This window comes from Leptopilina boulardi, unplaced genomic scaffold (genome assembly GCF_019393585.1).
Source record: "Leptopilina boulardi isolate dan_hultmark-lab unplaced genomic scaffold, ZJU_Lbou_2.1 LbouV2_327, whole genome shotgun sequence".
Lineage (NCBI taxonomy): Eukaryota > Metazoa > Arthropoda > Insecta > Hymenoptera > Figitidae > Leptopilina > Leptopilina boulardi.
The window spans coordinates 1,153,564-1,166,411 of NW_026137893.1; the positions used below are offsets into that span (position 1 = coordinate 1,153,564).

The 12,848-nt window shown below is 28.8% G+C and overlaps 2 protein-coding genes across 2 annotated transcripts in view; one reads left to right on the forward strand and one right to left on the reverse strand.

Moving 5' to 3' along the window:
• Positions 1-5,207, reverse strand: part of LOC127285007 (neuroparsin-A-like) — a 21,273-nt gene extending 16,066 nt beyond the window's left edge. Inside the window, exon 1 of the mRNA XM_051310767.1 lies at positions 5,051-5,207. The gene's annotated coding sequence lies outside the window, so the exon portion shown is untranslated. The remainder of the gene's footprint in view (positions 1-5,050) is intronic.
• Positions 1-12,120, forward strand: part of LOC127285004 (uncharacterized) — a 13,639-nt gene extending 1,519 nt beyond the window's left edge. The window contains exons 2-4 of the mRNA XM_051310762.1: positions 1,080-1,339; positions 9,181-9,592; positions 10,801-12,120. Coding sequence (XP_051166719.1) covers positions 1,090-1,339; positions 9,181-9,592; positions 10,801-11,299 — 1,161 coding nt within the window. The 5' untranslated portion in view covers positions 1,080-1,089 and the 3' untranslated portion in view covers positions 11,300-12,120. The remainder of the gene's footprint in view (positions 1-1,079; positions 1,340-9,180; positions 9,593-10,800) is intronic.
• The last annotated feature ends 728 nt before the right edge of the window (positions 12,121-12,848 follow it).

Below are 12,848 nucleotides of genomic sequence, written 5' to 3' on the forward strand. Positions count from 1 at the left end.
TTTAAAAACATATATTCAATTTTTATCTAAAATTTATTGAACATATTAAATATTGTTTTATTAAAAAATTGTAAATTTTTTTTTTAATAGGAATTTTTATGCTTGCAATTAGTGACTTGAATGTTTCTTGCAAATTTGGGAAAAAATAAATCGCACACCAAACAGTTGATTGTCCAAATAGTTTATTTTTAATTTTATGAGTAGACGAATACAAACAATGAACGTGTCACTGACTCATCAAGAATTTTCAAAGAAAACTCATTATATATATATATAGTTATTATTAATTCATTTTTCCGAAAGAATTTTATTTTACTTAAATAATTAATTTACAAAATTTATTTTAGTTAATATTTTAACTATTTATTTATTGATTATTTATTTAATTATTTATAATTATAAATAATTTTATTTAATAAAACTTAATGGATATTAAATAAATAATTGTAAATAATTAATAATTAAAAATTAATATAATAAATAATATTAATATAATGAATTTAAAAAATAATATTATGTACTATTAATAATAAAAATAATAAAAATAATTTATTTAGTTTAATTCTATCAAATTTTTGTGTAGAATTGAAAAAAAAATTATCTTTGTGCAAATTGAACATTTTTTTGTTTGAATATTTTCAAAAGTCTAATTTTTTTTTTTCGCGTGCGACAAATCAACGATCCCGCGAGCTTGTTTATTAAAATGAAGTACGATCATTGAAATTGTCGAAATTCACCGATTAAGAATGCCGAAAATTTTCAGCCAAAAATAATCAAGAGTGACTGATTTTAGAATATTTAATCTCAATCTAGAAACGTGGGATTTAAAGTTGGCGTTCTGCCAAGAAATCGCTGTTTTCAAACGGAAATATGGCAAAATTTTTTTTTTTTTTTGCAAAACTCTACAAGAAAGTGTAAAAATTCTTTCTTCTTTGTCATCATTTCCATAAAATGTAATATTAAAAAAATTATTTTCATATTTATTTTATATTAATTATTAATAATAAAATATTATAATTATTATAATAAATAAGAAAAATTATTGTTTAATTGAGAAATAAAATTATAATTATTTTCAGAAAACCAAAAATGGGAATGATAACACGAGTTCGGGGACGAATTAGAGCAAATTCATTTGGAGTCGATAAGGAAAAAACAGCACAAAGCGTTTGTCTTTTGAGTGCAGTATTATTGCTTCCTTTTTGCCCAAGGGGGCCCCTTCCTTTGTTGCCTCCACCTGCACCCGCACTTTATTCGGCCCTGGTACTTCCGGTTGTTTTCAGTGCCAACTACAGATATCCAGTTTCAACATTAAAAACAATCGTTCAAACAACTAGAGGTCAGTAACCAAATTTTTTTTTTTTTAATTTCAATTAAAATTTTTTTTTTTTAATCTTACATGTTTTTTAATTTAAAATCAAATTTAATCATAAAACTATTTTTAGAGAAATATATATTTTTTCATTTCGTCGAATTTCCAAATGTTCGAATTATCAACAAATGAAAACGTTTTACTCATGTGAGTTTGATTTCTATGTTTTATATCTAGCCATAGTGAATTCTATTTGTGCTCGAAATTCAAAATAAATATAGAATTTTTAAATTTCGCGCCCAAATAGAATACCCTGTGGCTATATAAAATATAGAAAGTAAACTTATATGAGTAAAAAGTTTCAATCTTTTGATAATTCGATTAAGGGTATGTGGGAACCTCCCACGTGACCTAGTATGAGAAAATGTGTTTTGGTAGTATACGTCTTACTCTAAAATGAAAAAAGATTTTTGTTTTAAATTTTGAGGGATAATAGATTTGGGTTCAAGAAATCTCGCTGTTCTCCGAAAAATACATAATTTTGTGTTAAATTCCTAAGCAGCACGGTATATTCCCTGAATATCCGTTGAATACCACAGTGGAATATTCTTATGATCTTCTAGGAAAATCAAAATGTCCGCATCATGGGAATATTCCATAGTGACATTGAGGGAATATTCCTCGGTGACATTCATGGGATTTTCCAGTGACATTAAGGGGATATTCAGGTGATATTGTGGAAATATTCCAGTGATATTGAGGGAATATTCCACGGTTACATTGAATTTTTTTTTAAATGTGTTTTTAATCTTCCTGCTTATTCAAATAACAATTTATAACGTATTTATATTATTTCAACACTTAAAAAAAAATCAATATAACCGTGGAATATTCCTTCAATATCACTGGAATATTCCTTTAATATTAGCCCCAATGTCACTGGAATATACCCTGAATGTCACTGTGGAATATTCCCATGATGTGGACATTTTGATTTTCCTGCAAGATCATGGGAATATTCCACGGTGGTATTCAAGGGATATCCCGGCTGCTTGGGTTATTAAAAAATGAAGTTTAAAAAGTGGCGTTTTTTAACGAAAATGAAAACAAAGATGGCGGCGCATACACAGACATTGCTTGAGTGTATCAGTGTTCCAGTAAACAGCGCCAATTCGAGCGAGTGGCCGCTGAATGAACTATGATAAAATACATTATTTTACTATTTATTGCTTTATTTTAATTATTTTTGCGTTATGTTATAGTAAATGTGAAGAACAGCGAGATTCCTTGCACCAAACGAAATCATTTTTCCAAAATTTTAACCCGAAATCATTTTTTACTTTAGAGAAAGTTTCAAACCCCAAAAAACGTTCTTTACCCACATACCCTTAACCCATTAACGACCGCCAGGACGAAAAATTTACCTTCACTTAGCAGCTGTTATTTTATATGAAAAAATAATTCAAAAAATTCAGGATAACCCATTTCTAACGTAAAATTTATCGCTCTTTTCGATTCTGAAGTCCAAATTTAATTATAATTAAATTCTTAATATTTATAACAATTTTATTGCAAAAAAACATGATTTTCTGCAAAAAAATTTTTATTCAAAAAATATTTTGACATGGAAAACGACAGTTAATTTGCTCCGGAACCCAAAATATCGCGTCCTCGAATACCCAGCTACAAAACTGTATAGTTGCGAATTTCAAAATTTAAGATGGCGGACGACAAAATGGCGATTTTCCACTAAAAAAACACGAATACGGTATAAGTTTTCAAAAATTCAAAATGGCGGATCCAATATGGCGGACAATTTTTTCAAAAGCTCAATGGATTTATCTGAAATTTGTTACTCGGGGGTTTTTGGGGTCGCCGGTTACGAATCTGAAGTTGCTTTTCAATAATTCAACATGGCGGATTCGAAATAGCCTACAAATTTTAAAATTCACCGAATTTGCTTGAAAATCAATACTTATTGAGTTTTTGGAGTCGTTGATTTCGAATTACAGTAATAAAATAGTAGATCAGTAATAAAAAATGTGTTTGATTTCAATATAAAGTGAAGTAATTCGAAATCAACGACCCCGAAAACTCAATAAGTATTGATTTTTAAGCAAATTCGGTGAATTTTAAAATTTGTAGGCTATTTTGAATCCGCCATGTTGAATTATTGAAAAGTAACTTCAGATTCGTAACTGGCTACCCCAAAAACCCCCGAGTAACAAATTTCAGATAAATCCATTGAGTTTTTGAAAAAATTGTCCGCCATATTGGATCCGCCATTTTGAATTTTTGAAAACTTATACCGTATTCGTGTTTTTTTTAGTGGAAAATCGCCATTTTGTCGTCCGCCATCTTAAATTTTGAAATTCGCAACTATATAGTTTTGTAGCTGGGTATTCGAGGACGCGATATTTTGGGTTCCGGAGCAAATTAACTGTCGTTTTCCATGTCAAAATATTTTTTGAATAAAAATTTTTTTGCAGAAAATCATGTTTTTTTGCAATAAAATTGTTATAAATATTAAGGATTTAATTATAATTAAATTTGGACTTCAGAATCGAAAAGAGCGATAAATTTTACGTTAGAAATGGGCTATCCTGAATTTTTTGAATTATTTTTTCATATAAAATAACAGCTGCTAAGTGAAGGTAAATTTTTCGTCCTGGCGGTCGTTAATGGGTTAAAGAAAAATACGAATTTTTCGAAATTTGATTTTTTAGTAATTCGTACGTTCAGAAATTCGATTTCTGCTAATTTGAACTTTTTTGATTTAGGCTACAATAAATCGACTCCAGAAATTATAAAGAAAATTAATAAATTAGTTTTTCGATTTTTTTGGAAGATGTAAGGTAAAAGAAAAAAACAATCTTTCACTTTTTAAAATTTGTAAGACAACGTTTCGGTGGTCTGGTTCGCCACAATGATGATCAGTGACTTGATGATGGTGGCGAACCAGACCACCCAAACGTTGTCTTACAAATTTAAAAAAGTGAAAGTTTTTTTCTTTTACCTTACCTATTCCAAAAAATCGAAAAACTAATTTATTAAATAATTGTGGAAGAATAAACTAAATATTTATAAAGAAAATTGTGATTGTTTGATTTTAAAATTCGCGCCGAAATCTTTTTATCGATTGTTTGTCGGTCATTTACAGTTTCGGTCAAATGGAAATTCGGCGTTTTAAGAATTCTATCGAATAAAAATTTGTGCAAATGAAAATTCGGATAAATGAAGATTCGGTGAATTGAAAATTTTGGCATTTAAAAATTTAAATCACTTAAAATTCTGTTGAATGGGAACTTTGCTAAATTAATATTCGATTAAATTAGTATTTTTTAAAAATAAAAAGTGGAAAAAGAGAAATTCTATAAAATCAAAATTCGGTACCTAAAAAATCTGTAAAAATTTGTTGAAAAAGAAATTCTATTAAATATTAATTCGAAAAATGAAAATTTGTCTAAAAAAATAACTGTAAGTAATAAAATAAAAGAAATTTTGAGAAAATTTCTTTAAAACAAAAATTCTAACCATATAGATTTTTATGCAAAATTCATATACGTCCCACGAAATTAATTAAAACTTGAAAATTTGTGTAAATAACATATGCAAGTAAAAAATTAATATTCGAATAAATAATTATTTGCTAATATTGTTAATCTAATATATAAATTCAAATGAATGAAAAAATATTAAATTAAATATAGAAGAAAAAAAAAGAATAGATTTTCTTACCTTAGTTAAAATTCTGAAGTCTTATAATTTTGAAGAAGAACAATTTTAAAAGAATTCTTGAGATGTTCTTTTTGGGATCTAATGTATTAATATGGCTGAGAGAATGAAATTTGAAGTGTTTTTATACTGCGTGCAATTCTTCATTTTTTTCTAAAGGGACACGATAACGGTTGCCATGCAACTTCGACCCACCTGTCCATCTTATCCGTCTCATCCTGTTAGCAAAATGCTTCTTTGATTGACATCCATTAATATGTAAATTTCATAAAATTACGAAAAATCAAGCCAAACTCCATTTACTTTCATTATAAATACAACACAATCATTAATTTTTTTTTCACCCTTTCATATATTATGTATTATTAACAAAGAGCCTTGTAAAAATTATCTCTCTCATTTTTAAAAGGAGAAATTTATTTTTGCTCTCAACAAAATAATTATCAAATTTATAATAATTATAATAATATTAATAATAATAATTTATTAATATGTACTAATTATTATAATTTTAATATTTATATATTATATATTATCTAAGTAGAAAATATTGATAAGTGAACTTTAAATTATTTCTTCAATACTAAATATTTCGTTAAGTGTTTTTTGTAATTTCAGGTCAAATATACAAAAAAAATTCAATTATAAACTTATCCACAGTATTGTTTACATTTATTCTGTTAAGAACAGATATGTATACCTATATAAGAAAGTTAAGGAATGACAAAAAAAAAAGAATTTTGTTTGGTGAAACAAAATTAGACTTATATCTGATAAAATGTTAAAAACAAATGTGAACATTTTAATTTAAGAATATGAGATATTAAATTTTAATTAATCATTGTAATGTCATTATATAATGTAAAATTTGGTCAAATATTTGTTATTTTGAGAAAACGCTAATTTTAAGATAGGAATACTTAAAATTTTGTTGTTTTTATTATAATTTAAAAAAAAAATTTCTTTTTGAATTATTTATTATAAAAGAAATAATTTACATAATTTTTATACACAAAATGAACTTAAAAAGTGCTACTAAACTTGTAATATAAATGAAAAAGCAATACATACATCCTTCTTATACTCCATTCCACTCTCTTCCTTTTTAATGAACTCGCAACATACATGTGCTAATCTACTTCCCTTCCACTGTTTTTGAGTTTCTCCCCTGTTTAAGAAATTTAATAGAATTGAATAGAAACCCGCGTGTAAATCGAACCATGAATATAAAATCATAAAAACCAAAATCGATTGCCAAGGTAAGAACGACTTGATCTATAGTTTAAAACTTGAAAAAAATCTCAAAAAACATTCCTCATGTCCGTTTCCTATGGTAGTCCCTACTGAAAATTCTCATGTAGGATCTTATATAGGATCTCATATAAATTCATATATTAAAATCCACATAAAATCCTATGTGTTACGTAATAAACTATATAGGATCTTATGAAAAATCATATAAGAAATTGAGACATGATTTAAAGTGCGGGATTCGATGTAAATTCTTATAAACATATTCTTAGGTAATAAATTATGTAAATTCCTATGTGAAATCCAACAATTTTTGTCGTCACATTTTTTCTTTCAATTTCCTTCGTGTTTTCTTATAAAAAAAACCTACCAAAATTCACTGCTCAATCCTTAACCAGAAATTTTCCTATATCAAATCATACATCAAATTTTCTTTGGATTCTTGAATAAAAAATCACGTGGGATCATATATATGATGGATTTGAACATAAGAAATCATATAGGATTTCATGTAGATTCTGAAATATCTATCTAAGATTTCACATAGAATTATATAAAGAAAATAATATAGGATTTCATATAGAAATTTTCAGTTGGCAGACGGCAATTTATAAAAATTAAAAATTATTGAATTAAAAATCAAATAATATTACTGCAATTCATCTGAAAGGAAAAAAAATTGTACTTTGCAATACACTTTCTGAGTCAGAGTCTCAGCTTTTATAGTATTCAAGACTGTTCTCAACTGTGAGAAAAAAATTATCACCATCTGGTGGAGTAAGAGTGGAACTATGATGATCTACATCTATATTGGAATTTCCCATATAATTTCCTACATAATTTCTCATATAATTTCCGACTTGATATCTTAGATGGACAATTAAAACAGTGAAATCCACACATGACATCCCACATAAATTCCTACACGGAAAAAAATTTTACGACGTGAACGAGCTATTTGGGAATATAATTAATATGAAGGAACGAAACATCCAACGCTGTGAATAAGTTTCACCGCAGTAGCCGAAAGTTTAGCCAATTCGGCTATAGTGAATTTAGAGTTCAATCTTTCTAGTCAGGCATTTTGTCAATACAATATCGCTGGTTCATTTTTGACGAAATATTTAATTGTTATGGCGAAAAAATTCTCAGATGCAGTTGTACTTTTTGTCCGTGTATATGATGAATTCTTACATGAGATCCTATATAGGATCTTATGTAAGAATTCATCATATAGGAATTTATGTGGGATGTCATGTGTGGATTTCACTGTTTTAATTGTCCATCTAAGATATCAAGTCGAAAATTATATGAAAAATTATGTAGGAAATTATATGGGAAATTCCAATATAGATGTAGACCATCATAGTTTCACTCTTACGCCGCCAGATGGTGATAATTTTTTTTCTCACAGTTGAGAACAGTCTTGAATACTATAAAAGCTGAGACAGAAAATTAAAAGGCATTAAAATAAGCTGCAACGCTTATTATTTTAATCCAATTTTGCTTATTTTAATACCAAAATGGATTAAAATAAGCAAAATTGGATTAAAATAATAAGCGTTGCAGCTTACTTTAATGCCTTTTAATTTTTTGTGGAGACTCTGACTCAGAAAGTGTATTGCAAAGCACAATTTTTTTTTCTTTCAGATGAATTGCAGTAATATTATTTGATTTTTAATTAAACAATTTTTATTTTTTATAAACTGCCGTCTGCCAACTGAAAATTCCTATATGAAATCCTATATTGTTTCCTTTATATAATTCTATGTGAAATCTTAGATAAAGATATTTCAGAATCTACATGAAATCCTATATGATTTCTTATGTTCAAATCAATCATATATATGATCCCACGTGAGGATTTTTAATATGATTTCATGTCAGATTTTCTGTAATAATTTTTTATTCAAGAACTGAAAAAAGATTTGATATAGGAAAAATTCTGGTTAAGGATTGAGCAATGAATTTTTGTATGTTTTTTAACGAGAAAACACGAAGGAAATTGACATAAGAAATTGAAGGAAAAAATGTGATCAGAAAAAATTGTAGGATTTCACATAGGAATTTACATAATTTATTACCTAAGAATATGTTTATAAGAATTTACATCAAATCCCACTTCAAATCATGTCTCAATTTCCTATATGATTTTTCATAAGATCCTATATAGTTTTTTACATGACACATAGGATTTTATGTGGATTTTAATATATGAATTTATGTGAGATCCTATATATGATCCTACATGAGAATTTTCAGTAGGCGTACAATTAACATTATTCTTACTTATAGACCATTACTAAAATCATGAGAACCATAGGAAAAATAATTTTAATTAACGGATGTCGGTAATTTTTATATTATCATTTTTCAAAAAAATGTTACTATCAGTCGGTAAGGTGAAATAATCATAATGATCGCGTAGCGCTCACAGATGAAATTCGATTTTGCAAACTGCTATTTTAAGGATTAAAACTTAATTCAAAACAGTGAAATCCACCCTATATAATTCAATTAAAAAATAATTATATTTAAAAAAATATATATGACAGTAACATTACAGTAATATTACTGTAATATTGTAGTAATATTATTGTAATATTATAGTAATATTAACCGGTAATATTGCCATGAGGCGGACATTTTAATATTTCTGTAATATTACCGGGTAATATTACTGCAATATTATGTGCTGCTTGGGAAGTGAATGAAGTAAGAAGTAGAGGAAATAAATAAGATAGAGTAAAGCGGAAAAATAATAGAATATGCAAGGAGAGGAGATTGAATCATTGAAGTGAATATAAATATAATTTTTTTCTACAAAATTGAAAAAATCTATATTTAAATCTATATTAATTGAATTTCTTTTCTTCTTTCAGATCTTGCGAAAAAAGGATGGAAACCTCTAAGTGGTTTCTTGAAACGTATCCATGGACCAATTGATAGGGCGGAGAATCTCTTTTTAAAAATGAAAAATCTCTCACTAATGATGAATCAAATAGTATTTTTGATGTTGTCCGACAAAGTTCTCGTTCCACAACAGCGAATGACATGCTTGTATACCCTTATGTTTTACAATGTGATTGCCTACTGTGTCAGTTATATTAAGGAGCTTATTGAAAAAGAGGATTGGTCACCGTACGTTACACTCACCGAACAATCGCAAATTAAACATCTCGCCATGTCGGCAACAAAAATTGTTCTCGAATGGACGAAAGCTGTCACTTTTGTTGTGACCATTACTTTTATGCTACTTTTCTTCGGTCTCGAACAAGGACTGGACAATTATAGGTTAGTAAAATTTTTTCTTTGATGCTGTTTTTGTCGCAGATGATAAAGTAGAAAATTGATAAATTAAACATGGATAAAAAAGTGGGATAAATTCGCGTCTGCCCAAAAAAGCACGTGATATCACCTCTGTCGGTAAATTCACAGCACCGGGGCCCCAAGTTTCCATTGGCTTATATGGGAGATTTCAGAAATTAATTATTTTCTCTGAAATTAGAAAATAATTCATGATAACTATTTTTGTTTCGAATAAAAAAGTACTTTATACGTAATTGCTTTTAATTATATCATTAATGTTTCAACGATTAAAAAATCAATTCCAACAGAACTAGCAGAAGAGAATTTCGTCTGCTAGAATTGATTTTTTATTACTTTTTAATCATTGAGACATTGATGACAATTATAAGCGTAAATTGCATAAATTGAGGGTTCACATACAATAAGGGGACGCGCAGTATTTTCGTTAGCCCCTCGCGCAGCCGCAGAATCGCTGTACGTGGGGACTTTCACTTTCATGCGTATCCCCTTATTGCATGTGAACCCTCAATTACTACTTTATTTGAAACACAAAAAGTTATCATAAATTATTTTCTAATTTCAGAGAAAATAATTAATTTCTAAAATCTCCCATATAAGCCAATGGAAACTTGGGTCCATGATGGTAATCGCTTTACTTTCTGTGACTTTACTGACGGAAGTGATGTCACGTTAGGCATCGCAGACGCAAATTTAACCTACCCAGTAAAAAAAAACTAATTCAGATGAATTGAAATGAATTAACTTTTTTGACAAAGTCCAATTCGTATTTATCGCTAAGCAAGATTCAGTGAAGTCCTTTGTATATTCAATTCAATTCGTACCAATGAGTTTTCATTGGTTGAGAATTCAAACAAAATGACCAACTCGTCCATTGAATTTGTGCTAACTAATTAAAAAAAATAATGCTCAAAAGTTTGTTCATTGAATTATAGTACAAATAGAGAGTTTGGAAGTAGAATTCAGTTTTGTCGAATTCAGGAGAATTGCAACATAGCTCCAATTCGAATTTGTCGCTAAGCGGAATTCACTGAACTCCAAGCTATATTCATTTCAATTCAAATGAACTAGTTTTCATTTTGCTGGGTATATAATAATAATAATAATATAGAGTATACTCTATTTATTATTGAGATTATTGAAGATAATATGTACGCAATGTTTTAAAATTTCAGACCTTCAATGTTGTACACATCAATTACATGGCTCTATTATTTAGCCACCGAGAAGGTGTTTGTGGAAATGTTCCCGGGAATACTTATTTTTCTTCAATTAGAAATTCTTGAGAATATTGAAAATCTTTATGCACCGGTGATACTTCGTTGTTTTACAATTGTCATGTCATTGATTTTCACACTTATTCTAATTCCCACATCAGCGTCGTGGAGATTTTTACTAGTCGCCACCTATATCAACGTCTATTTGAGATCAAAGGAACTCGCTCAAAATTCCGGCTCCGCACTTCAAAAAGAAAGACAAATTCTTAATAGATATAGAAAAGCAACATGTGAGGAAATTGAAAAATTTGATGATGTTTGTGCCGTTTGTCTATTTTCAATGACAAAAGCACGTATCACACCATGTCATCATATTTTTCATGCCGATTGTCTAAGACAATGCCTTAAGAGTAGTGACAAATGTCCGATGTGTAAAAGAGAACTCAAATTCGATTGAGATGGTTGTTATTACATTATTATAAATATGTGATGTGATTTTAAAAGAAAGAGACCTAAGAACCAAAAAATTATAGGTTACTCTGATTAAAATTCCTGACTCCTTCGATTTGAATTAATTCGGAATTAAAGTCGAAACAGACCGGTCAGAACTTTGTCATCCAGAATTAGTTCAGTTAAGTCCAAAATTTTCCCGATTTGTGTAACTATATCCGGAATTTATTAGGTTTAATCCGAAGTCATTCCGATCAAATGCATCTAGTTTCAAGGTTAAACTATCATAAACATAGTCTAAATTTTTGTACTTCTTAGGTCTCGTTCTTTGTAGACACCGTCACATTTATGAATCTCCGATGACGTAAATACTCTGTGATAAGAAAAAAAGCACAATATGCTACTTTCATATTTTTCATTTTTTCCATCTTCATATTTTTTATACTAAATATGCATATATGCCAAAAAAGCATATACAGGGTGATTTTTATGTTCGGCACCCCCTACATATTTTTAAATCTCATTTCTTTCGTTTTTTAAATAAAAAAAGTTGAATTAAAAAATATTGTTGGAGGTATGGAATATAAAAATCACACTGTATATATGAGACATTATCCGAGAATAAAGCCACCCCAAATATATCGGAGTAATCATTAAAATCTGTATAAGTTTGACTTAACTTTATCGAATTTAATTTTCAAAAAGTTTTTAATTGAGCAGCAGTGTGCAATAACAATACGTACGCTTAGACCATGCTTGAACTATCTGTCTTCTTCTTCTATATTAGTAACCTCTTGCGGAGTAAATAGTCATTACAAAACTTAGACCTGTCACCATAATAGGGCTATCCAACCCAAAGGCAAGTAGAGTACTCTAAATCGATTACATCATGGAGATCCTGATGAGTCAAACCAAACTTGATTTTAAAGGGCATACATACCCGCGGAAACCTTCATACCATGATTCAAAACATGCTTGAGTGCGGTTAATAAAGCATAAGCTTTATTATCCTCGCTGTACGAGGAGATGCAAAGGGATGCCAAAACGGAAATCGCTTTCAGCTGAGTAAAAGGTACAGCCACATCTACTACGATCAGGAACATTAACCGATCCGTCAGTGAAGTAAGACAGTAGTTCAGAGAGTCAAATTAAAAAAAATTAACTGTGCTCGAGAATGTCAAGACAACGTTTTTTTGCAAATTTGTAACCCTCCTGCTTCCTTACGTTACGCTCAAATTATCAGATTTTTTAAATGTACATTTTTTAGCTAGTAATTAACCCTCCTTACCTTAATCTGACGCTCATCAATATCTTCAACCATCGGTTTTTTTACTAATCTGATGGACTATCCTAGACGCATGTCTTGATAACAAGAGTTAATACTTTGAAGAGGTACTCGTTAATCCAATCAAGCGCGTCACTTATTAGATGAGGAGGCATTTGGCTATCTTCCGGTAGTATAAGAAGAAAATATATATATATATGTATACTACATTCCATGGCGTTTATAGATTTTACTCCACCCACGTTAGGAGATTTAAAATAAAATAATAAAT